This window comes from Musca autumnalis, unplaced genomic scaffold (genome assembly GCF_047663935.1).
Source record: "Musca autumnalis isolate F117 unplaced genomic scaffold, ASM4766393v1 scaffold_3, whole genome shotgun sequence".
NCBI classification, from domain to species: Eukaryota; Metazoa; Arthropoda; class Insecta; order Diptera; family Muscidae; genus Musca; species Musca autumnalis.
In genome coordinates this window covers 94,934,211-94,962,178 of record NW_027411866.1, presented here as the reverse complement: position 1 = coordinate 94,962,178, position 27,968 = coordinate 94,934,211, and the positions used below count along the sequence as shown (strand labels likewise).

Below are 27,968 nucleotides of genomic sequence, written 5' to 3'. Positions count from 1 at the left end.
TCTATTTTACTTACTCTAGGATATATGAAATAACTCCAAATTCAAGCAAAAGTTGTCATGCTTGAATACAAAGCAACTGACGTTTCAGAAGTCAGCCGGTTTTTACATCTGTCTTGCCAATTTCTCAGAAAGTATGGAGTTGCCCCTGAAAAAACTCGAACCGCGGTAAAAGGAGCCTCGAGAATAACCTGTTTGCTGGTAGAAATATTACGATGTGCAAAGTATAGACCAAATCGATTAGTACCTTCGAACTTTGAACTTTTGTGGGGATGGTACCCGAGGGAGTGGACCGATATGGCCCATCTTCAAATTTTTTTGTTCATATCCAAAGTATATATGGGGAAATCTGAGTGAAATCGGGCACTTTTGCAAAAAGTGGTTTTTGATTTCCTTTATTTTTGTTGCGTTGATGCTGCTCCTCAGCAAATCATTTCAGTATATTTTTAGAAATCTTGACTAACGATTCCAGAGATATAGCGCCTTGAAAAAGACGAATTCTATAAAAACTATATGCAAGGAAAATCTCGTAACTTCTTTAATATTGGTCCAAAAAGGAAAAAAATGTGTTTTTTGTTTTTTTTTTATCAGCTATCTAATAAAAAATATTTTTTTTTGCACAGTGGGCTTGGGTGGAGTTTTGGCGATTTAATATTTAAAATCAATTTTAATCAATGATTGATTGATCACTGATTGTTCCACTACCAAATAGGGCTTAAAATTTTTGTAACTAATCGTAGTTTAATACAAAAAAAAAAATCAAGAAAAGCGAAGACAAAAATATGATTTTAAATATTAAACCCAAGCCCACTGTGCAATTTTTTGTCTATATTTTATTAGATAGCTGAGAAAAAAGAATATAAAAATTAAGCCTGACTATTTTGTAAAACTGAATACAAAAAAGATTTTTTCTATTTGGACCTATATTAAAGAAGTTACGAGTATTTATTGGCATATAGTTTTTACAGAATTAATCTTTTCCAAGACGCGATATCTCTGGAACGATTAGTCAAAAATCTGAAAATAAACCGAAATGTTTTGCTGAAGAGCAGCATCAACACAGTAAAAAATAAAGGAAATCAAAAACCAATTTTTGCAAAAAAAAAAAAAACATAGAGGCTGAGGATATAACTATTGTGTTGACAACTTTCGGTGGCTTATTTGATTATTCATTTTTCAATTTTCATTTTCTGGCATATTTTCCCCCTGTGAAAAATATGAGCTTATCCGGATAACTTGACATTTTCATTATTTATGTGTATGTTTCCATAATCAAATTAATTTAAAAACAAAATGAATTCAAAAGCCACATAAGATGTCCATCCGCCCTTGCTTGTATCCTTATACATACTTCTTAAAATCATATAAGATAAAAATTGCAATGCAAATATACACACATCATTATATATAAATTTACGTCTAAAATTTTAATACAAAACTTCTAAAATTAAAATTGATATTAAATATTTAATTTATATAAATGGTCCCCACTCGTTCCAAGATAAAATATCTAATTATTTTCCGTTCGAGCTTTGGAGAGTAAATGATTATATGACTGTTATGTACAATAACTACATACTTACATATGTATGTACGCAAATCGTCCTTTGTTGTGCATCTACATAATGGCGTGTGTGCGTTCAAATGTAGATATTTATGAAGTCAAACAGATGTACATACGTACTACAGTAAACATGGAGGTAGGCACAACAATCAAATGCCTTCAAAGCCTGGGCATTTATTTGTCATTACTCCAAGTGACACAAACATTTCGCAAAATAATTTTTAGATATGTGTGGACATAGATGGTATGGGTTGCAAAATGAGAACAAATATGTACTTAGTGCCAATTCTACTGTTCCCTTGTAAACTCTAACTTCCTCACTTCCCGATACCCGTATTGAATGGAGAGGCGTATCTGGAAGGCCTGCTCTGGATTATTTTGGTCCGCGCCGGTTGTAAGAGACGGACTATGTTCCTGCGTGAGCAAAGCCCCCAGGAGTCGTCGTCATCTGAATACGAGACTCCCCCAGACCACCCAACAACAGCAGCCGCAAATGCAGCACTTAACACCAGCTTTTGCTGTTCCAATCAATGAAAACACATCCTTTTTGCAATACAATTCGAAGGTCATAACCCCCGCCTCTCTGGCCTTGGGGGTCTTTAATGCTCATCATGAGTTACGGTATTCGGAACTCGGAAGCGACCAAAGGTGTCGGAAGCACTAGTTGAGCAGATTGATAGCTCTACATTTTGCACGGTCAATGAGGACGCCCCTACAGGATCAGCGGAGAGTGTCACAGTTCGCCAGATTAACCATCGTGCACCTGGTCTGGCAAATGGCATCAGCTGGCAACCCGTCGCACAGTATCAAGACCGAATTTATTGATAAGAATTGATAGTAAACATTTCAATTTGAAGGAATTTGAAATGTTGATTTGTCAAGTAGTTTTGTCCATATGAAGGTTCAAACCCGATAATTGTTGGAAATATGCATTTTTGTTCTTATTTTATTAAATATGAGCCTGGCTTAAAACCACCAGGCGAAACGATCGTAGCGTAATGGTTGAGTGTGTGGTATTTCGCTAGAATTCATTTTTCAATACAAAACTCCTTAGGCCATATTAGCTCGATTAATCCAATTAATTAATTAAAAACTTTCATAAATAATGGCCTTCGTCCTAAAAAGACAATAATAAATAAAAATCTTCACAGCAGAGCCCGGCTGCCACGGCTGAGGTTTGAACCTGGGTCCTCTCCAACAAACAGACAATGTTGTCGAGATCTCAGCGTTCTAAGCCACTGCCAATGTATCATATCAACAAACTAGTCGACATGATGCCAATGTATCATATCAACAAAACTAGTCGACATGATATCCAAAACTTCAAAAAAACTGAAGGCATTACAATTCATGAAGGAAACCCCCCTTCGATTGTATATGTGTATGTATTGAGAAAATGATTCCTAGACAAGACACTAGGGTGACTTGATAAAGAAAAAGACTTCCATAAATACTTCATAATTACAAAATTGTAAAAATGTTTGTATAAATAGAAGTTATCAAAATCAGCCTTTGTCTTCCAGCCATTAGCATTCAAATACGCCTGATGAGCCTGGCTTAAAACCACCAGGCGAAACGATCGTAGCGTAATGGTTGAGTGTGTGGTATTTCGCTAGAATTCATTTTTCAATACAAAACTCCTTAGGCCATATTAGCTCGATTAATCCAATTAATTAATTAAAAACTTTCATAAATAATGGCCTTCGTCCTAAAAAGACAATAATAAATAAAATCACTTTTATAATGCTTAAATATTTTCATATTTAACGTAATTTATCGTTCTAAAATAAATTTGTACAGTTTCTTTGGATGTAATAAACGTGGATTTACTTTTGTTTAGAAGTAAATAGTAATCATATGGTGTTTACAGGTACCCAAGTCTGTAGTACTTAGTACATCGATTTTGCGAATTAGTGGAGTGGGAAAAAATTTGTATAAAAGTGTATATCGATATTATTTGCTGTTTGAGTTGTGAAAAGTGAGTACTTCAAATGTATAAAGGTGAGCATAAGCGGAACAAGTAGTTAAATCATCTGAAGAGTTGCAATTTTAGAGGCGGAATAAGTGAATTGTTGGCAACGGTTAAGTCACTCTCGAAGATAGGACCTCAGTCACGTTTGGGGACGTTACGTTGACTGACCCGAAGAGGTGCGCAAGTTATTTCAATCAACCTTCGTCGAGCACCCCGGGAGTTACAGGGCAAAGAGAAAAAGTACTACGTCGCATCAGATCTTTTCCTGCCGAAGATGAACAACGACAGTTTACAATGGATGATGTTGCGAATGCCATCAGGAACGCTGAATCATCCAAAGTGTTGGGCCCTGATGGAATCTCCATGGTAATGCTAAAACAGCTGGATGTGCCGGGAGTGGAGTATCTCACTAAAGGTTGAGAACTGTCGCTAGCCATTGTTCCCGAAGTCTGGAAGGAGGCCTTAGTCCTCTCCAACGTCAGAAATAGCTATCTAGTTGCCGATCATCAGCATGGATTCCGTAAGCGCTGCACGCCATCTCCACACACATTTGTCGAGGACTCAACCAGAGCAAGCCGACGCTTAACTTATCAAAAGCTTATAATATTGTCAAGCTCCTAAAGGTGTTCGAGAACATCGAGCAGACAACCCCCTGGCCAAGTCGTACGTAGAATTCAGGAACAAGAAGTCCAAGCCCCGTAGAGTGAAACAGGGAGTTCCCCAAGGTGGGGTGATATGTATGGAACTGTTTATATTCTACCTTTTTCTAGACGGCATTGAGATCGTAACGTATCTTGGCATCAAGTACCTTCCCTGATGCCATTTGTGAAGGCTAAACTCCTATTTGACTGATCTTACCAACTTTTTCACATGCACGCAGAGTTGAGTGTCATGGTCGATGGTAGCTGAATTCCGACCACCAACTACTAGGGGTCACAATCGACAGCATGTTCACCTTGTCCGCGCATGCCACAGCTATCTGCTACAAGCCGACATGTAGGAACAGGGTCCTCAAGTCACTAGCCGGCAGCACTTGGGGTGCGGATAAAGAAACCTTGTTGACAATATATAACGCAATAGGTCGCTCTGTGATGAATAGACAGCGGAATTTTATGCAACACCTATTTTTGGTCCGATTCATGTCACATTTTGGGATTGGGCATATTTTTGGCTTCTGATTACATTGCAATCGAAACATATGACATATGCAAAATTATACAAAATGCATAAATTTTTGCATATGCAAAATTTATGCATTTTACATATTTTCTTATGCAACAAATATTTCAATAATAGGTAAAAAAATTTTTGTGTGTACAATTTTTCTGTTTAAAATTCTCTTCAGACAAGTCAATAAAATAGAGAAATGTATAACCACAGCCACAACCTTCAAAATACCGACAATATAGAGCTATCGTTCTATAGGGGCTATATGAAGGTCTGAACCTAAACCTACAAATTTTAGGTGGAAAGTTTTTTACCCCCAAGGAAGACTTAATAACAAATTTCAGCCATTTCGGAGGGATATTAAGGGCACAACCTTCAAAATACAAGAAATCCGGAGGTCCCGTCTATGGGGGCTTAATGAAGACGTGGACCTATACCGACAAATTTCAGGTGGAAAGTTTTATACCCACAGCGAAGACAAAATGTCAAATTTCAGTCATTTCGGTGGGATATTGAGGCCACAACCTTCAAAATACCAGAAACCCGGAGGTACCGTTCTATGGGGGCTATATGAAGACCTGAACCTATACCGAGAAATTTCAGTTGCGAAGTTTTATACCACCAATGAAAACTAAATACTAAATTTCAGTCACTTCGGTGGGATATTGAGGCCACAACCTTCAAAATTTGGGAATTTGCGAGGTACTGTTCTATGGGGGCTATATGAAGACGTGGATCTATGCCGACAAATTTCAGGTGGAGTGTTTTATAACCCCAACGAAGACTAAATACCAATTTTCAGTCATTTCGGTGGGATATTGAGGCTACAACTTTCAAAATACCGAATATCGGTAGGTACCGTTCTATGGGGGCTATATGAAGACGTGGACCTATGCGGATAGATTTCAGTTGTAAAGTTGTATACCCCTAACGAAGACTTAATACCAAATTTCAGCCTTTTCGGTGGGGTATTTAGACCACAAATCCTTGAATATATTTTTGCATATGGTTTTGCATATGGTCATTTTATGCAGATATGTACAAATATGTCAAAATATGCACGATATGCAGAATATGCAAAATATGCAAAAATTTCTGGGCCTAATTCGTTTTATTTTGTAATAAAACTAGTTTCTGTCTAATCAGATTTTCTCTACGACCATCCTAACCATATATGCATTTGCATAGGATTCCGCTGTCTAGTGATGAGCTATGCGGCACCAGTTTGGTCCGCGAATGTAAGAGCAACGCTATGGAGAGACATTAAAACCTGTCAGAATACCGCCCTGAGAACTGCAAACAAGATGCCAAGGTGTCTACAAAGAACCATCTGCATGAGGAGACAAAGGATCTTTCAGTACAGCAAAGCAATGGCATGCTTTCGTTCCAGTAAATGCTAGGGTGTTACCGTGAGAGCCATCCTTATCACTATATGGCAGATAGGACCCCCACCCAGGTATGCCAGGGGGATCTTCATGATCTAGAAAGAGACGCACAACGTTACAAGAGGGAACTCTCTAGATCAACAAGCCTATTAAGGAAGTTTAAATAACATCCACACAGACCTAGTCGCAGATGCTATAAACAACTATCTTGTGAATGCGGTCCACGGAGAACAGCAGCAGAGAAGCGTCATCTGCCACGACAAAACCAGAGTAGATTTGGCTCAACTACTCTCGGTGGGCAGTCGTCAAAATTCCTTTTGGGGAAAGGATTGGAGACACCTTGCGACTCATCTAAGACCAGTAGCTTTGTGGTTACAACCCATCGCAGAAGCACATTCCTACAACTGGAAATAAATAATACTCCTACCCCCATTATTATAAGTCTTCTTTTGTTATAGTTTGGATTTACCAAACAGATTTATTATAAATTATATTTTTAATTCCTCCAAACTGGTTTATTTTGCGTTTTAAAATCCATCCAATAGTAAAAGAACACATATAATAATGGCCCCTAGTTATATAAAACTTCCCATTACTATGTTCGACACACCGTTCGGACTTACCGATTAAAAGGAAATTCTATTTCATTACCATAACTCATATTGGCAATGAATTGGAGATCATTGTCGTCAAGTCAAACGATAAGCCAACTCTTATGCTTTACCAAACCTATTCCATATTCACTGTAAGTCTATGCCTAACTTTTTCGAGACACACATTGCTAATTTTCAATAGTGTATTCTTCTGCAGAGTATTTTTAGTCCGGTGTTCTGATTTGTGGTCTGACGATAAAACTATATAAAACTAAAACTATTTTCCAATCAACCAAAGTTCACGAAAATAAATAGAAACTTGTTTGATAAATTTTATGATAAGAAAAAACTTATATCACCCAAATGGAGTAACCATTTTATGATCGAGGTAATTTCCTCATACAATGTTTAACTCCTCAAATTCTTTAAGGATTCGGAATTCTTTTGAAAATAAAATAATAATAATGGGAGGCAATTTAAGTGTAGGAGGGATGAGGGGAGGTGGATGACTGGATAGGCAGCAAACAACAATACACAACAACACATTGAAATGCATTGAGGCATTCAGACAGAGAAGTGGCGTTGTTGTTGTTGTGGTACATGTTGGTCATGTATTAAATGAAGCATTATTGATGTATGTTTGATTGTACACAAGGGGCTATATGAGGATGCTGCACACAATTTTACAGGATAAGACAGGATATACATAAACATGAACATATACTGTACACCTAACAACAACAACACCAACAATCCATGTTGTACATAAAGCAATTGTGCCTAAATGTTTGTATGTGGGTATGTACCTTTGTGCAAAAGTGTGTGCATAAATATGCGTATATACTTTGTGTTGTTGTTGTTGCTACAGTTCAATTTTGATGGTTACCAACAACAAACGGTTTATTCACCTTACCCCAAACCCTAAAACCCGACGACATCTTCCTTCTCTCATCATTGGCCAAAAGAGGAAGATATTTCATAATGATACCCTGTTGTCGTCGGCGGGTTGCCAGTGTCCAAAGGGAAAATTATGCTTAAGAAAGTGCTGATTTTACTTGCTGCTGACGGACGTTAATATGGCTACTGCTGCTGCTGTTGTTGCAGATATTAAAGTTACAGCTGCAACATAAGGTGTGAGGAAATTTTACAAAAGGTTTCTTTATTGTTTTCCACATTGAAATCTGTAGTTATTAATGGCGATTATTTTTCTAGGACCATTATGTGTGCAGGATTCAGTGGGTGGCGGTGGTCATTGTGGAAATGATAAATTTTGATAGGTTTGAGAAAGAGTCAATAACTTAAGAAGTTTTATTATAATTGATTTTAATGTATTTGAGCCAAAAACAAAAACTCAATGTAATTGTTCACAAAAATTGTATTCCCAAAACAATTAGTGGCGTTGCTGCTGCTAGGAAAAGTATGTTAGCCGCGAACAATGCATAATTGAGTTGTAATATTATTTTAATTAAATCATTATAGGCTGTGTGACGTTTGTTACAGCTTCCTTATAATTATCTTAAATGGTACGTAACAATTGAACGGTAAATCAATCAATGAAGGATTGTATTTACAGAGCATATAAGAAGGGAGGGGAAATTCGGTAGCATAAATAATTTAAAAGTTACATAAAAGTGTGTGGAATTTCTTAAACTTTCTTAAATATTACCGAGCTGCTTAAAGAGAAAAGATACGTGTTCCTTGAGTCATAAATTCCCAGTATTTGTTATAGGTTAATAAAATGAAACAATTGTCATTAGCTCAAAAATATGAGTCATGTTTCATAAACAAACAAAAAACAAACGTGGGCGTGAGAAACTCGAGATTTACACGAGCCGGAATGAATTTCGATTTTTTTTACAATAAAACAACAACATTTATGAGCAGGTACATTGTCCGGGATAGTGATAGAGGAATGATGATTGGAAGAGCGCATTCTGGTATGATTTTGGTATTACAAAGTCTCCAGTAAAAAATCGCTAGATCCAATTACAAATGCCGGTTTTGAGAGTTCATAACATGACCAAAGTGGGGCAGGACTGCTGTTAACCTACTGAAAGTAGCCAAGAAGTAGTGGATGAGGTACTCACCGACCGACTTCAATTACCTCGGTAACGCCATAAATAAAATACCGACATCAAAATACTTGAACGTATGGTGTTACAACCAGGGCTGCGGCCCCTTGTTTGCCAAACTCCAACACTGGATTCGGCTGTTTTTGCAGTTTTATTTTTTGTTCTTTTCTACCACACTGCTATGTTTTCATCCATGACATGGTTTCACACTTCTTCACCTAAACAAGACCAACATACAATATACCAAACACTTTTCCACACATTTCCAAACACTCCTCATTCAAACATTCACTGTTAAGAATTGTGATATTAAGGGGAGAACCAAAAAATCGAAATTTTTCATTGTTTTTTTTTTTTTTTTAAGTATAAATAGCATAGAATAGAAGAATCAGCCGATCGGAAAAAATGTTGTTGTAATAATATATGATATGTTTGTAAGTTCGTTTTTCTACTCTTTCTACTTTTCTTTCTACTTAATCTGGGTCTGTCTCCAGCTCTAAGAATGTGGCTGCTTTAATGATTTGTTACTACTGAAGTTGGTTGAGTAGGCTTGGCTGGGCAGTTGCCATGCGGACCTGTGTCGCGCATGCTGGGCAGATGTTTTGCACTATGTCATCGATCCTTGCCCTAAAGGAATTTGTTTATGACATCTGCGACTTTATCTGTGTGAATATCATTTAAACCTTCTTGATAGGATTATTGTTCTATGGATCCTCCTTTGTAACGTTGGATCTCCCTTTCTAGGTCATGAAGATCATTCCGGACATGTCTGGGTGGGTGGGTCTTATCCACCATATGGTGATTAGGCTCTCACGGTAACACCCGAGCAGGTACTGCAACCCGAGCATGTCATTGTATTGCTGTACTGGAAGAATATTTGTCTGCTCATGTAGATGGTCCACTGAAAATATGGAAGGCACCCGGTTGCAATTCCCAGGTTGGCGTTTTGACAGGTATGAATATTTTTCCATTGCGTTGCACTTGTATTCGCGGACCATACTAGCGCCACATAGCATACCACAGACCGACCTACCGTATTATATGTGGTCAACAAGGTTTCTTTATCTGCACCCCAAGTGCTTTTTGAGAACCTTGTTCTTACATCTCCCCTTGTCGCAGATATCTGTAGCATGCGCGGACGACGTGAACATGCTGTCGAATGTGACCACTAAAATCTTGGGGTCGGAATTCCGCAACTATCGACCATGACATTCAACTCAGTGCTCACCGCATGTGAACATGGTTACCGTCGATTGTGGCGGATATTTGCCTATTCCTCGCGTGGAAAATGGTGGTGAGATCATCAAATGGGAGTTCAACCTTTAAATTAAATTGTTCGCATACGTCACGATCTCAATGTCGCCTGCAGGCGGTGGAATACAGGAGAGGTAGAGCTTAAACAGTTACGGCGATATCGCCCCGTCTTGCGGACCTCCCTGTTTCATTCTACGGGGCTTGGACTTATTGTTCCTTAATTCCACGTAAGCCTGCCAACCACACATATAATTGATTATCCAACGTTTCAAATTCGGCCGAAGGATGGTCTGCCCAATGTCCACTAACAGCGTGGAGTGCTTGACAGTGTCAAAGCCTTCGATTCAAGTGCCACCCACCATCACTGTTCTATCACCTGCTCTGGTTGAGTCCTCGTCTAATATGTGTGAATATGGCGTGCAGCGCTGTTGTTGTACTGCAACCCATGCAACTGGATACCTGGGGAGGACTAAAGCCTCAAGGGTCTTTGCTATGGGCGACAAAAGCGAAATCGGTCTGTACGATTCACATTTGCTGGTATCTTTGCTGGCTTCAATAGCGGGACCACCCTGCCTACAATTTTCCTGCTGTTTCAGCATTATCATGGAGATTCCATCAGGGCCCAACGCTTTAGAGGATTTGGAGTTCCTGATGATATTCGCAATATCATCCATTGTAGATTGTGGTTATTCATCCTTGGCAGGAAGAGATCTAATGATACGTAGTACTCTTCTCTTCGCCCTGTCACTCCCGGATCCTCGTAACGTAGCCAAACGTGAATGAGGTCCTACCTTCCCATCTTTTCAGAGTTCGAGAGTGACTTAACAGTTGTCCACAATTCACTTATTCCGAATTCAATGTTGCAACTCTTCAGATGATATAACCACTTGTTCCGCTTATGCTCACCAACCAACCTGTTAACTTCCAGTGTCAGCTCCCTGTCTGTGGGGGTCACGGGGGTTTGCACGACAAAGCTCGTCACGCTCTTTTGCTAATCAGCTTGGAAGTTTGGTCTCACTTCGTGTATTCGACCAGCACGTATATGGCGAGCGTCTTTAGCAGTGATTATGTATCGAAACGTTCATTATGCTAACCGTACATCAGAAGGGTTGGGCAGATCTCCAAAGCGGTAATTAGTAAACCCTCTGAAACTAGGCCAATTAGCGTTCCCAAGACTGATGAAAGTGCAGCGTTCAGAGGTGATGAAATTGGGCGGTCTGCTGATGGAGACAATTATGGGGAGATGGTCTGATCCAGATGTTTACCAAGGTGACAGGCCAAAACACGGCTGTTGTGTGATTCCGGGTCAATCCGTTATCGAAGACCTCTCCTATAATCCCGTGGGCTGTGCCACTAAAACAACAGCAACACAGAAAATAGAAAAGATGTAATCCTAAAATAACCTGTTCCCATTAGTATTAGCAAGGCCCAGACCGCCTATAAGGGCATATTAAGTACTCAAAGTTTTATGTTTGTTTGGATATACTTATTATTATTATTATCAAGTTCCCAAGACGAATTTGACTTGATAAGTGGTAAACCAAACAAGAGCTCGTTTTTTGGTAGAACGAATTAAAAGAAACTGGATAAAGGATAAACAACAAAACCAAATGCTGCAAAGACAACATCTGGCAGTGGCAGCCAACAGGCCAATGTGCACTAAGGTATGTGACACCAAAGGGCAAAGTTACAAACAGAAACTGCCGAAAGAACGTGGGGAAGAAACAGCTAAAAAACTAGATGCACAGAGATGAAAGCTACACATTGTGACGCTGGCATCTGCATCAACCAAGGAAGAAAAGATGCATGTAACATCTGTCACCCAAGTTTTTATCATACATACATAGATGTCAAATTCAAACAGCTTAACACATGGTTTAAGTCCACATGCAGAGTACATTACTTTTCAAAAGAGGTACAAAATCTTAAAAAATATATTCTGGTGATATGTAGGCAATATTTTGCGTACGCTATTCCATGAAAGACACACTTGACTGAATGACTTTCCTGCACATAGAATGTATTTAAATATTATTTCCTAATTCAACATGTCAGTAGGTTTTATTCCTATAATATATTTTAAAAATATCGCTGAAACATTTCACCACACTATCAATTTTATTCCTCGACGAGTTTATGTGATAGCAAGATTAATTCATCAACATAACCTCAAACGAACCACCTGCATATGGAAGCCATAACACTTGTAACCACACCTTGGAACTTGTAATCGAAGGCATGTGGTCATAGATAGCAACAGTAGAATAGTTAAAACATATCCAAAATCTGATAGTTACAGCCTTTTGAGCATACAATATAAGACACAGCAATTGGACGTTATAGTCATTTTATGGAACATATATTCTTGTCCAAATAATTTGAGCGCCACCAAAAAAAAATTATTTCACGATTATAGTGCGGTACCACTAACATGTCACATCAGCAGCTTCACGTTACCTCTTTAAACGAATGGAAAAATCAAAACAAAAGAAACGATAATTAAGTAAGTGAAAATAAAATGGAAGAAAATTAGAGCATTAAAGGGCATCTGACGACGAAGTATGAAAACAAACAAAATAACAAACAACCAAGCAACCAACCAGAGCCAAAGCAAAGAATAGTAATATCTACATTGAGGTTCAGTTCACCATGAGATAACATGGACGTGGAATACTAGCAGTCAAGCAGTTGCTCGAAACAACCATACGAAAACCAACAACAAAAGTCCAACACAAAACGTAAACGTGCTTAGGTAAGAAGCAGTTCGTCACTCGTTTCCGAGCTGTTTTGCTTGCTGTGCTAATAACAACCACAACCACCACCAATACAATGATACACAACCACTTCGCAATTGAAGCTATAGCTCTGCCAGCTACTGCGTATATATTCTCCACTGGTTTGGTGCTTTGGCAAAAGGCAAAGCTACACCAATGTGACTAAGGTGATGTCGACAGAAATTATGATGATGACAACAACGACCACACCACTTTGGTAAACGCATGGATTCCAGGTCCAATGAATACATAACGCGTGTTTGTGTTCCTATGGAATGAGAAGAGATAGCAAGGGCAAACGCACACATATATGATACTGTGGAATCGATTCTTTCCATAGGCATACACAGAAATGAGGCACAGAGTTGCTTTTGTCCAAATAGGAATGTGTGTTCACAATAACAGTTGGTGGTGGTTGTGGTGGTGGTCTCATGAACCCAAGAGTACCAAGAAAATGTTGTGTAATCACAATGAATTGGTAACACAATGTATATCCAAGGATTTCCAAATGATTCGTCTAGTAATGCAGGGAGACCATGAAACAATGGCCAAGTGAACTTTTCCAAGACAATCGATGTCTAGCTTGTGAATGACAAGTCTGTCAATCGGCCACATCTAGCCACCGATAAAATTAACGAATGGACTGGTTATTTGCTTGACTCAAGAGTAGTGGTGATGACGACTGATTGCCTGTCGACTACTATTGATTACCACTACACAGGCACCATCACCGTTCAATGGCGATGGCAATGAGACAAAATGTGGCGAATGATGCACACGTCAAACGAGGGCAAAATAATGTGGGTCTGGCAATTATATGAGCCAACAACGACGACAACGGCGGAGGCAGATGGTGATGATGACTACATGCAAAATCCAACCTAACCTCACTTTGGAGTATAATTATCATAAACGTTTGCCCAGTCACTCGGCACACTCGTGTCTGGTTTTGGTATTCGGCAGCAGTAGCAGCAGCAATGTACCCAGTCCACGTGAAAATTGGACGGGTGTGGTCGTATACTATTCCAACTTACCTTAATGGATACACAGCTATGGATTTTGCTTGCCAAAGGCTCCTTGTCGGCTGCATAACTGTTTAAAATCGATATACATTCGTTGTCTGGAGCTAAACATAACCGACAGCAGTTGTGTCTCCTCTGTTGGTTCTGCTGCTGTTGCTGCGGACGTTCATCCGACATTTTGAATTTGTCCTATGTCGTTCCACACTTCCACACACAAAAGAAATGACTCTTTATATGAATCTTAATGGCTGTGGAGGTGGTAGAACTGCTCTTTCCACACAATCAAGAAAAAAATGATGATTGTTCCTTATTCCAAGTATTATGTATTCGTCGTTTTGTCTGTTTGATATTTAATCTTTTTTATTTTGTTTTCACTTTCTCTTTCAATTATTGCAAAATGTTTTTGTTTTTTCTCTTCGTCTGCTTTTTGCAAACACCTTAGTTTTTTTTATTCACTAATTTGTGTTAAACTTTGTTCTCAAATTTTTTTCTTGCAAAAATTTTGTGCATTTTTTTCTTCTACATTTTTGATGTGTGTATTCCACTTGTCCTCGATAGCTACACGGAGGAACAATCCACGACTGCTCGCAACGGGATTTCAAGAAACTGTGCGTCTGGTTTTTGCCGGAATGGATTGTGCATATTTTCTCAGTTTCCACTCTCCTTCATCTCATCAACACAAATTCAGTGTTGTAATCTGTGTTAGTAAAAACAAAACAACTCTACTCAAAAAGTACAAAAAGTTGCAACTGTTTCTACGAGTTGTCATCCGTTACATTCTGCGTTTTTAAACAAGGTCTATTTATATTTATAAATATACCTCGGTTTTAAATATAAAAAATTCGAACGTTCCTTTTAGTAAGATAGAAGAAGGACAAATGCAGTTAAATATTTTGTAAATTACTATCACTAATAAATATGTTATTATAAGGATTACAAAGAATAATTATAGAAAATATACAGAATTTCTCAATTGGTTCACGTCGATGAATAAGGAGTTCAACGAGCGAAACGAATGAGTAATGCCTTGGTCATACTAATGTTTGGTTTACATTCGGCGTCGTTTCGTGATTTAGAAGGCGTTTCGTGATTTCGCGCAAAATCAAGCAAAATTTAACAAAAATTAAATCATCTCATTTCGTGATTTCAGCGAAATCAACATCGAAATCACAGTACACGTGTCAGAATAAAAAAAGTATATGGTTAATTGCTGCAACAAAAAATTTTAATATCAAAATTTGTAAACAATGTGAAAAAATATTAAATTACTTTGTTACAATGCTATTTGTCATTGTGTTCCCGTACTTTTTTAATGGTAATGTTAGAAAGAAATGCGAATTGTCAAAAATTGCTTCCCCATACAAATTTCTTAAAAAATACGGGAACGAAAAATTGCGGAAATTGCAAAAACTTCAGCGGAAATATCAAAATTAACGTATCAGCTATCACATGGTACAATAATTCATAGGTAGGCCAGGTATGAGAATCGCCAAAAAAAAATACAACCCTGTCGCTATGGCTTAAAACGTCAAAATTGTTTTGATGAATGATAACGGATGAGTATACAAAGAAGAAGAACGAAATGTTGAAATGAAAACAAAACAGAGTTGAATTTTTTGATTAATAATAAATATCAACTCTGAATGTCAACACGGTTTTGACAGATTAAGCCATAACAAAAAAAAAATTGTAATCAGCTGTTAGCTGTGGCCTACCTAAGAATTATTGTACCATGAGCTATCGTATTTAAATGCCAATGAACATGCTGCAAGTTTCTACTAGGCCAAAATTGTATGGCAAAAAACAGGAGAAGAGGGTGTTATTCGGCGCTATTTTTGTTTAAAGAGAAGCACAAGACTTGCTAGATTTCGGAGTACGGGAACGCATTTTGAGCACTAAACGGGAAAACTGCTGCAAGTAGTAATATTTTGCAAGTTCTGAACACATATTTTATCTATCAAAATTTATTATTATTATGTCTTAACGATAAAATAATTGCTCTGTTCCAGAACCTGCAAGAAGCTACTATTTTTTACTACGATAACATTTTTTCCTTTATGTTATCGGAAAAAATAGTAAAAATTAGTAGATTCTTGCAGTTCTGGAACAGAGCAAATTTTTCATTTTTCCATTTGTTAGTACTATACAAAATTAGTACGATATATAGATAATTTTCGAAATAAAGTTGTAAAGTTTATATTGTCGTATATTTTTTATGACTAATTCAATTTTCAACAACTAGTTTTGAAAATTCATCTTCGATCAGCTGCGCATATGCATCCACCTTGATTATTGTGATTTGTTAGAAATCAACAAAAAATAAGTGTAAACACCGGGGTGTATTTCAGGATTTCGTAAAATCCAGTGGATTTTATACTTATGTTTGGTTTACATTCGGCGTCTTTTCGTGATTTCGAAGGCGTTTCGTGATTTCGCGCGAAATCAAGCAAAAATTATCATGATTTCGCATACAAAAATGAAATCATCTCATTTCGTGATTTCAGCGAAATCAACATCGAAATCACAGTACACATGATATACAACCCTGCTTTTGCCTGAAAAAGTACCAAAAGTTGCAACACTTTTCACGTATCACAATAAACAAGGTAGATGGTCAGTTGCTGCAACAAAAAATTGTATTATCAAAATTTGTAAGCAATGTGAAAAAATATGAAATTACTTTGTTTTTCATTGTGTTCCCGTACTTTTTAGTGGTTATGTTAGAAAAAATAGCGAATTTTCATAAATTGCTTCCCCATACAAATTTCTTAAAAAAGACGGGAACGGAAAAATTACGGAAATTGCAAAAACTCCAGCAGAAATGTCAAAATCAACTTATCAGCTATCGTAGTTAGATGCCAGCGAACATGCTGCTAGTTTCTAATACCCTAGACAGACAGGCCAAAATTGTATGGCAGAAAATAGGAGAAGAGAGTGTTATTCGGCGCTGTTATTGTTTAAAGAGAAGTGCAAGTCTTGCTAGATTTCGGAGTACGGGAAATCATTTTTAGCACTGAACGGGCAAACTACTTCAAGTAATAATATTTTGCAGGTTCTGAGCGCAAATGTTATCTATCAAAATTTATTATTATTATGTCTCAACGATAAAATATTTTTTTATTTGTTAGTACTATACACAATTAATACGATATATAGCTAATTTTACGGAAATTTTCGAAATAAAGTTGTAAAGTTCTATATTGTCGAATATTTTTGATGACTAATTAAATATACAACAACTTGTTTTGAAAATTCATGTTCGATCAGCTGCGCATATGCATCTACCTAGATAATTGTGATATGTTTGAAATCAACAAAAAAATAAGTATAAACACCGGGGTGTATTTCAGGATTTCGTAAAATCCAGTGGATTTTGGAGCGCAAGTGTAAACTTGGCATTAGTTTACATTTGCAACTTTTTCGTGATTTCGCTGGCTTTTCGTGATTTCGCGCGAAATCCAGCAAAATTTTTCATGATTTGGCATACAAAAATGAAATCATCTCAATTCGTGATTTCAGCGAAATCAACATCGAAATCACAGTACACATGATATACAACCTTGCTTTTGTCTAGAAAAGTACCAAAAGTTGCAACACATTTTACGTATCACAATAAACAAGGTAGATGTGCGAATTGCTGCAACAAAAAATGTTAGTATCAAAATTTGTAAACAAAGTGAAAAAATACTAAATTACTTTGTTACAATGCTATTTTTCATTGTGTTCCCGTACTTTTTTAATGGTAATATTAGAAAAAAGAGCGAATTGTCAAAAATTGCTTCCCCATACAAATTTCTTAAAAAATACGGGAACGGGAAAATAACGGAAATTGCAAAAACTCCAGCAGAAATGTCAAAATCAATGTATCAGCTATAATATAATGCCATGTTTATACTATAGCCTTTTGCAGGGTTAACCTTCTTTATGAGGATTTATTTGAAATTTAGGCAATGGAATTGACATTTGAAACCCAGTGGGTTTGTTAAATCCGGTTATATATAAACGTACTTTTAGATACCAATGAACATATGAACATGCTTGCTGCTAGTTTCTACTAGGCCAAAATTGTATGGCAGAAAACATGAGAAGAGGGTGTTATTCGGCGCTATTTTTGTTTAAAGAGAAGTGCAAGTCTTGCTAGATTTCGGAGTACGGGAACGCATTTTAAGTACTAAACGGGAAAACTACTGCAAGTACTAATATTTTGCAGTTTCTGAGCTATCAAAATTTATTATTATGATGTCTCAACGATCAAATAATTTTTTATTTTTTCATTTGTTAGTACTATACATAATTAATACGATATATAATTTTACGATAATGTTCGAAATAAAGTTGTAAAGTTCTATATTGTCGTATATTGTTGATAATTAATTAAATTTACAATAACTTGTTTTGAAAATTCATGTCCGATCAGCTGCGCATATGCATCTACCTTGATAAGTGTGATATGTTTGAAATCAACAAAAAATAAGTGTAAACACCGGGGTGTATTTCAGGATTTCGTGAAATCCAGTTGATTTTGGAGCGCAAGTGTAAACTTGGCATTAGAGCGCAAGTATAAACTTGACATAAGGCTAATTCGTTCTCTATTCCTTGTTTGAACCCAAATTACGATATAATTACTTCATTTCCCATACAATATTTTGAGAACGAACAACGATTTTTGTACATTGTTCAATTTAAATTACTCTCAGAATTACAATTGGTCTGTTCCTTTACTTTTAAAAATGGTAACAGTGGCAAAAAATGGTAAAAGTGGTGAACTGTAGTGGGATTCTGTAACTCATTTTTGCTGTTATCGATAATTGTCGGTAAAATTAAAATGCTTATAATTTCGATAATTAACGAAAATTTTCGGTATGTTAACGATGAATAAAAAGTAGTCGCTAGCCTCTACCGACACAACAATAGTCTGGATGATCACAATGGACCTCAAGGTCTCCGAGTGGAGTGGCTGCCGGCATGGCAGTCACGCATCCTAAACCTAACCTAACCTATATGAACTAAAGGAACTATATAAACGCAAGAGCTGGATATAGTTCCAATAGTACCTTGTCCGGAATAGTTCCTTGGAACTAGTTCGTTCCGGAACTACACAACTCTACATTTAAGTAAGTTTCGGTCGCGGATTTTGTGTTTTAAATGTGATTTTGGATCAACGTATTTGGGTAATACGGACGCTCAGAGAGCGCTGTTGTGGTAGGTTGGTGAATAATTTTTGTACGTCGCGCTGAGAGCTAGGTATAGCTGACAGATAAAAAAAAAATCTACTTTTAACATGTTTGTTTTTTTCCAAATTCATGGCACAATAATACAGGTACAGTGGCGAAAACAGCTGATCTTCATACCAGTTGTCAAAATGCATTATTGTGAATAAAATCACATACAAAATGTAAACTAGCAAATGTAAACATACAAATGTAAACACAATAATACAGGTAAAAAACAAAAAAACATTGTTCCACAACATCCCATACGGGACAAGGGAGACTTCTCTCATATCAATGAGTGCACCCCGAATCATATTTTGCCAAATGACATGGGACCTACTGTTTATCGCCGAGTCCGAACGGCGTGTCATAAGACACCTTTTGTGGAGAAGTTTTTCAAGGCTGAAATACTCAGGAAATGTCGCCAACATTACTGAGGGGTATTTTGCCACCGTTGAAAAATGTTTGATGTTGCCTGGCCGGGGAATCGAACCACCGACCTTCTGCGTGCAAGGCGGGTGTGCATACCATTGCACCACGGTGGCACCCCAGGCACAATAATACAGGTACAGTGGCGAAAACAGCTGATCTTCATACCAGTTGTCAAAATGCATTATTGTGAATAAAATCACATACAAAATGTAAACTAGCAATTCACAGTAATGCATTATTGTGACCAAATTTGACGTTTGGTATGATTTGATCATGGTGGAATAAGGTGTTCCATCAAATCATACCAAACGTCAAATTTGGATTTGACAATTTTGTTTTTGCCAAGAAGACCGCCAGAAAACATTCGAATTTAAATCAGCTGATCAAACTTGCAAGTTCCTACAATAAAAATTTTCCATGCAAAAACTTGTAAACAAAACTCTCCAAAATTCTCTCACTATTGTCTCCAAATTCGCTCTCTTTTACTTTACAAGTTTGTTATCGAACAGCATTTTGTAAAAGTTTGTGCAAATTTGTAAAAACTTTTGGGTTATCGTACAGACATAATGTATTTGACAGCAAACTAAATAGTCAGGGCTAACTAGTTTGGGCTGAGTGTCCGACTGTATAGACTGTGGTGTATACTTTTCAACGAATTTGTTATAAAATAGACAAATAACAACTTAAGTTGTGAACATTTTTGCTGTAATTCACGAGACGGAAATTTTTAATGGAGTGGAGTTGGAGTCCATGTTGAAAGCTGAACTAGTGATTTTTTGATTTGTGTTTATATAATAAAGTTCTTTGTGTTCTTGTTTTACACAAATAATAAATGCATTTTTTCCTATGAATTCACTTAAGCGAGGTACACACGATCAGTTTTGACTGTCGATTTTTCGGAAATATCGATAAATGTCAAACTGTCCAGCAACCACAAAATATTTTTAGTTGTTTTTCTTTTGTTTTCATTTTCGTTCGACATAGACATCCTTTCTGTAGTTAAATTTTGGCCGGTATCGGACAGATAACCCGTTTTTTGTTCTTACATGTCTCCTCTAATAATAAGTGTCAGATAAATTAAAAGGAACTTTGTGTTCCTTTTAAAATTTAAACTGCCCCCGAGATTATGCTGCACCAAAAGCAAGAAAAAAATTTCAGCAAATTCAAATCAACCAATCAGATTTGAGTAAATTTTATGTATACAGACTTTTTTGCTTGATGTTGCCATATTTTTACAAAATTTTACATTTGTATTAAATGGAAGATGTAATAACAAATCCCTGGTAAAACGAACTTTATTCTTTAATTTTCTTAAAGTAAGAGCTGTGTTCCTTTACTTACATGAGGTTACCATTTTAACCATTTGTTACCATTTTTCCCTGCAAAGCGTTCCTTAATCCCGAAAAGTGGCAAAACTGGAAGTAATTTTTAAGAGAGTGAGAGGGGAGAGAGAGAGCGAAAATGGCTTTCTCTTCTACCCAGCCATGCACGCGTCTTTACGAAAAAGTTAACTACAACTCTCTTTCCCATACAAAAACCAAAATAGCATTCTCTTCTTGTGCATCATTGCTTCTACCACAGGCTACCAGCAAAATTTCTGCAGGTAGAAAATGGCAGAACTGATTTTTCGACTTTTGTTTGACGATTATTTCACCAAATGGACGAAAAACCGAAGAAAAAGTCGAACACTGACAACACTAAATTAAAAACTGTGAAATAAAAGACGAAAATTGATTTTTTTATGTTTCTTTTTGACATTGCTGCCAGATCTACAATTTTTCCGTTCCTTTACTTTTCTGGTAAAAATGTTCATGAGAGAGCAATTTTGAACAATTTTGACACTTTTCTCTTTTACCACTCTTACCATTAAAAAAGTAAAGGAACAAAGCTAAGGTATAACTAATACCCCGGTTACACTATTGAAGGTTAACCCACTGGGTTTAATAGATCCAGTGGGTTAATCTTTGCTGGTTACACTTAGCTTTTCGAGGATATAAACTGTCAGCTGATGTTTGTTTACGTATACATACAAAATAACTAATAAAGTCGTGTTTAACACTTTTACAATTTCTCGCATGAGATATCGTCCCCTCTTTGCGCATATTGGTATATTTTACACAAAGGGATACATTTTTGTATCAAGGTATCAAGCGTACTTTTTTTTAAAAAAGTGTCTAATGTAAAAAAATAAATAATTTTATGATTTTCAAATAACTTTAGATTTGTTAACTCCATAAAATCTCATGCGACCAATCGTAAACGTGTAAAACACGACAAACTCTGTTACAAAAACAGTTGCAACTTTTGGTACTTTTTGAGTAGAGTTAGATTTTTTTGCACAAATACCGAATACAACACTGTATATTTGGTGGATTTATGCCGGATTTAAAATAAACCCAGTCGTGAGAGGATTTAATTTTTGTATGGCAAATCTGGTCAGATTTGACCAGATTAAACAATAAATCCTCATAAAGTGGGTTAACCCGGCAAAAAACTGTAGTGTAACCGCACTATAAAATGGACTTTAAAGACAAGATGTAAGAACGAGCCATAGTGAAACATGCTGTTATACTAAGAGCTCATTTACACGAGGAAACAATGTTTCCTCTAAAACGTGTGTTTCGTTTTGATTCTCATTCGTAATTGCATTTTCAGGGTTGCACTGTTTAACAAGCGTACCTTTTGAACGGTAGACGTAAATTTTTAAAATAATGTTACCAAAAATGATTATCTACCTATTGTACATAAATACACAAAAAACATTTCTTTTGAAAACTACAAAAACAGGTAAAATGAATGGGTTAATAATATAAATAACCATTCATGAAAAATTCCGTCAAAAGTATAGACACATGTGGGTAAAATATACCTGTATTACCTGCCTTTTGTACGTTTTTGTACAATCACTTCTACATTTGTTCCCAACACTGACCAATTTTGCGAATGAGAATCAAAACGGAACACACGTTTTAGAGGAAACAAGGAAACATTGTTTCCTCGTGTAAATGAGCTCTTAATGTTACTACCCAAGCAAAAACTATCGCGGAAGTAACTTAGGCGTGTCGCCCAGGGCGATGAAAACAGTCGCGGCGATAGTCGCAGAAGTCACCCTGAAGTGACCTCCGTTGTGAAGAAATGAACCTCACCGGCGTGTCGTCTTGGAAGTCACTCCAGCGACACTTCTAGAAGATCATTTCCGCAATAGTTCTGGAAATTAAAAAAATATTTTTTCTATTTATTTTTATTCAATTTTTTTATTTTTATTTATTTTTTATTCTTCTTCTCCTTTAGAGAAATTATTCTTTGCAATTTCCGTCTACATTAATTTTGTCATTTTAAAATGTGATGCTTTGTTGCCTGACTTGGGAAGCGAACCCGGACCTTCAGAGTGCAAAGCGAGTGTGCTCACCACTGCACCATCGCCTCATATAATCATCAGATAGAAAATGTTCTATATTTGTTCAAATGTGTTGAATCATTAAATAAATGTAAACAATCGCCTTGGAAGTCACTCAGAAGTCACTCCGAAGTGTCGGCATACGCGATAAAACGTAATCACAATAGGTGTGTTCGTTTACTTTTCCCGTAACATTTCCTCAGCAAGAAGTGACTGAGAAAAAAAGAGCAATTTGACTCTCACAAGAGAAAAAAATACAAAAAGTAAACGAACAGCACATTACAAAACATTTGTAAGATAACAGCTGATCAATAAAAACAAGAGATTGGCGCAAATAAACAAAATCGTAATTTCGAGCGCTGAAAAATAATAAAAAGAATTGAACAATAAAAAAATGAATAATAAAAGGAAACTGCTATATCCAAATTTTAACCGATTTCTATATAATTCGGCACACTTATTTCTGGAGTAAATACAGTCGCACATTCCAAATTTAATTGAAATAGGACATATATAGCGTGGTTCCTGCACCATATGCCTTAAATCGGGCTCAAATATATATGGGGGCTATATCCAAATCTGAACCGATTTCTACCAAAATAAATAGCGTTCGTCCTTTGGCCAAAAAAACTATCTTCCCCAATTTTCATGCGAATCGGACAATAAATGCCACCTGTACTTTGTTTAGAAAAAATACATGGACAGACGGACACGCGTAAATCGACTCAGAAAGTGATTCTATGTATATCCCTAAAAGGAACTATGGGTCTATCTCGTTTCCTTTTACATGTTACAAACTAATGCACAAAGACATAGTACTCCTTACCACAAGGTGGTGTAGGGTATAAAAATTTTAAGCTGATTTAAGTGTGAAACAAATATTACGGTGCGCAAAAGTTTGGATTAAGAAAGCATGGACTTGTCCACGAAACACATTACATCACTGTAAACAGGACAGATGTTTCCAATGAAAACACTCTTGGAAGTCGATGTACGTTTGGAAGAAATTTTATTATTCCAAAGTTCCTTACTTGATTCAACAGGACATTCAGTGTGCAAGACGGATGTGCTACCTTCTATTCTAAACAAAGCCAAGAATGTTTGAAGACTCTTGGGTGCCTCGATTAAATCCAATCCCTCTTGCACCTTCCAATTTTTGTGTGGGAGATAACCTTAAGATGTTCAAAAATACTTGGGGTCCAAAGCCGTTATTTCGATGTAGCCTCAGGGGGCATTAAGTACGACCACAGCCTGTCCTAAAATGTAAACATTACAAATCAATTACCATTAATTTGCAACAAATACCTGTTCCTTCAGAATCTTCAAATGACAAAGGCATGGTAGAACAAGAAAAGGTAGCAGCAATACCCAGCTGACTGAACTGGGTTGTAGTGTTAGTGTCAAATTCCATTCGACATTTTATGTATTTATTTCTATGTTCGATGTATATTAGGGATATATATTTTTGAAGAACAAATTTATTCATCAGAAAAAAAAAAACTATTTCCCATTAAGACGGCTTCATATCATTGACATGTAACCTCCCCCAGGTCCGAACGACATGCCGCACACTAAAACACCGCTTATAGAGGCGGTACAATATTTGTTAATATGTGTGGTATTTTGTTAAACTTGAAAAGAATAAAGCCCTAATAAACATGTGCTTTTTTGTTTTCAAAAGCAAATGATTGAAACATCTTCTCTTTTTTCAATGAATTACCAGCGACCCGAAACATTTTTGCAAGTATTCTACTTTCTGCGAGAAATTATGCATTTAGTGGAATGATATGGAAACATTCAAATTGAAAATCTAACGAGTTTTCATTCATGTTTTCCAAAATATTCAATCAAATGTGAAAAATTATTAGTTTTTTAAATTCCAATAATTTATAGACATTTCCTTGTTTTGTTTACATTTACGTCACTGATGGGCAGAAATGCTCTGCCTCACACACAAAAGTGTAAAAAATACATGAGTCTCTCGCAATTTGCACATCAGTGATTTACGTTGACACTAAGGTTTACAAACAAAAACAAATTCCTTTGTGGTTGTTGTTCGAGTTGTATTTCTTGTAGTATTAACTTTACCTTGTATTTGTTCTACCATGTGACAAAGGGTTGGACATATTCAAAGATGTTCCAGTCATTCCACTTGTTTTGTTACCTAAAATAAAAGTTCAGCGAAAGTCTTAAGTTATTTATTTTTACTTACTTTTTTCCGTCCATAAATTTTCCAATTGGCAAAAAAATCAAATGTAAATTTGTATTTTAACAACTCTTGTTTCTTTTTGTTTACAACAAAATAACTCAAATCAACTGATTATTCAACAGCTGATCGAACTTACGAATTCTTACTGGACAAATTTTCCCAGCAAGAATTTGTAAGTTCTCAGTCACACAACTGTCAAAAGTGCTCTCTCTATTCGCTCTCTTTTGCTGGATAATTGTGTAAACGAACAACATCTCGTAACAATTTGTGCAAATTCGTACAAATTATCACGTAAACGAACACACCTAATAATAGCTCATTTAGATTAGCCATAAAACCTCGACTGGATTTAATAAATCCAGTAAAAATCTCATTGCATTTAGATATACATATTGGAGGATTTAAATGGCAGTCAGCTGATTTTTCTTCATAGCACAATTACCATGGTAGATGCATTAGCCCATCTGAACGAATTTGAAAAGTAAAAAGAATTTTTTGTAAATAGAATTCGTCTCAAAAAACATACGTCAAATTACAAATTTATTGTTTAATACTGAAAATGTTAGCACGTTATGCTACTAATGCTAAGTAAAGAGCGAATAAAGAATTATTTTATCGCAGTTTGCCCATCTAAAATAAATAAACGAATTATTTTATCGTTTAGACATCATAAATATTAGTTTTGGTTGATTAAAATCAACTTTGTACATCAAAACAAATTTAATTTCTCCGCCTTGTTTACAAATTTTTACATTTTAAATTATTTTTAGTGTAGCAATTCACCGATGCATCTACCTTGTTTCTTGTGCCAGCTTGCAACTTTTTGTAGTTTCTAGCAACATGTTGCAAAAAACAGAGTGGTATACGAGTATTTATGCCAGATTTAAAACAAATCCACTAAATAAGAGGATTTATTTTTGTATGGGAAATCTGGTAGATTTTGGCTGGATTTAGCAAATAAATCCTGATAATGGGCTAAGGCCATGTTTATATTATAGCAGGGTTAAAGTTCATTTAGACTACGCTGGATTTAGCAATTATCTGGCTTTATTTGACATATGTTGTATGAAAATGACAACTTAAATCCACTAGATTTGCTAAATCCAGCATAGTCTAAATCAGGCATTAACCTTCTTTTTGAGGATTTATTTGAAATATAAGCAATGGAATTGACATTTAAAACCCAGTGGGTTTGTTAAATCCGGTTATATATAAACGTACTATAAATCCGGCTAATGGTGTCATATCTAAATGGCATATAAGGCTATAGAAATTGTTTGTGTAATTCACCAACGATCTTCCTTGGCGTGTCTCCGGAGTGACTTCTTGGGCGAGGGAGTGCGAAATTCACTTCCAATTGCTGGCAGGGTAGGCGTTTACACCAGACAGTTTGTCTTCAAATACAACTCTGATGTACTAACACATGCATACATTTGTCGTTTGTCTCTCAGCTGTCCATCAGTTTTTTACAGACAGCCGGAATGAACTCAAAATCGTTTTCGAAATAATTTTACCTTTGCTCATAGATCTTGCCTTTGCTTTTGCTTCAAAACAAAAAAACAAATTTGAAAAACACACCAGAGTTTGGACGTGTTTCTTTCTTTCGCAAACTTTCTTCTTTCAACATACCGAAACACATGGTACAATAATTCATAGGTAGGCCAGGTATGAGAATCGCCAAAAAATACAACCCTGTCGCTATGGCTTAAAACGTCAAAATTGTTTTGATGAATGATAACGGATGAGTAAACAAAGAAGAAGAAGAACGAAATGTTGAAATGAAAACAAAACAGAGTTGAATTTTTTGATCAATAATAAATATCAACTCTGCATGTCAACACGGTTTTGACAGATTAAGCCATAACAAAAAAAAAATTGTAATCAGCTGTTAGCTGTGGCCTACCTAAGAATTATTGTACCATGCCGAAACAGGCTGTATATAAGATTTTCGGAATTCACCAAATCGATCGAAATCTGAAGAAGCTAAAACAAAAACGATCGACATTTAATTTCGGAATTGAAACCATTCCGATCGGAATCTGTGACATGCCTGTATATGTTAGTAAATCAGAGTCTGGTGTATGCCTAGTAAAAAAATAAAAGGGCAACCTGGTTCGATATTAGCTCGGCTTTCTTTATTATTAATTGCTCTGTTCCGGAACCTGCAAGAAGCTACTATTTTTTACTACGATAACATTTTTTTCCTTTATATTATCGGAAAAAATAGTAAAAATTAGTAGATTCTTGCAGTTCTGGAACAGACCATTTATGTCAGAAATGAAGCAGACAAGCAAGGCCTGGGTACATGAGCTGCCTCGCCTGATCGCCTTGCTTTCTTGCTTCATTTCTGATATAAGGAAAATGTCAGAAATGAAACAGGAAAGGAAGGCAACCAGGCGAGACAGCTTATTTACCCAGGCCTAACTAGGCGTTTACACTAGACAGTCTGTCTTCAAATACAACTCTGATTTACTAACACATACATACATTTGTCGTTTGGCTACCAGCTGTCCATCATTCTTTCACAGACAGCCGGGTTAACAAAATTTTGACATTTTTTGTAAAAATGTGTGAGATAATAATTGAAATGTGTTGAAAACAAAAGAACAGGAACAAAAACAAAATATGTGAACGGAAAACAAAAGGAATTCGATGATTTTCATTCATAATTTTACAACTGTTTTTGCAGTTGTCTGGACGCCTACGTCACAAAGGCAAGTTTTGGGATTTTGACAACCAATACATGAAGTCAACTGTCCGGTCATTTGTAAACGCAGTGTTAAGGCTGACTTCCGTATCGTTAAGCTGGGTACACATTGTCAGTTTTAAATGACAGCTTTGTTGGTGATTGCTGGTGTGGCCGTTCATTTTTGTCATTCATCATGCAACCACAAAATATTTTGTGGTTGCTGGACGG

At 36.4% G+C, this 27,968-nt stretch overlaps 1 protein-coding gene across 1 annotated transcript in view; it reads right to left on the bottom strand.

Moving 5' to 3' along the window:
- hang (hangover) overlaps nt 1-14,528 on the bottom strand; it is a 37,625-nt gene extending 23,097 nt beyond the window's left edge. The window contains exon 1 of the mRNA XM_073972805.1: nt 13,813-14,528. Within this exon, the coding sequence (XP_073828906.1) occupies nt 13,813-13,977 (165 nt within the window). The 5' untranslated portion in view covers nt 13,978-14,528. The remainder of the gene's footprint in view (nt 1-13,812) is intronic.
- Nucleotides 14,529-27,968: the final 13,440 nt, after the last annotated feature.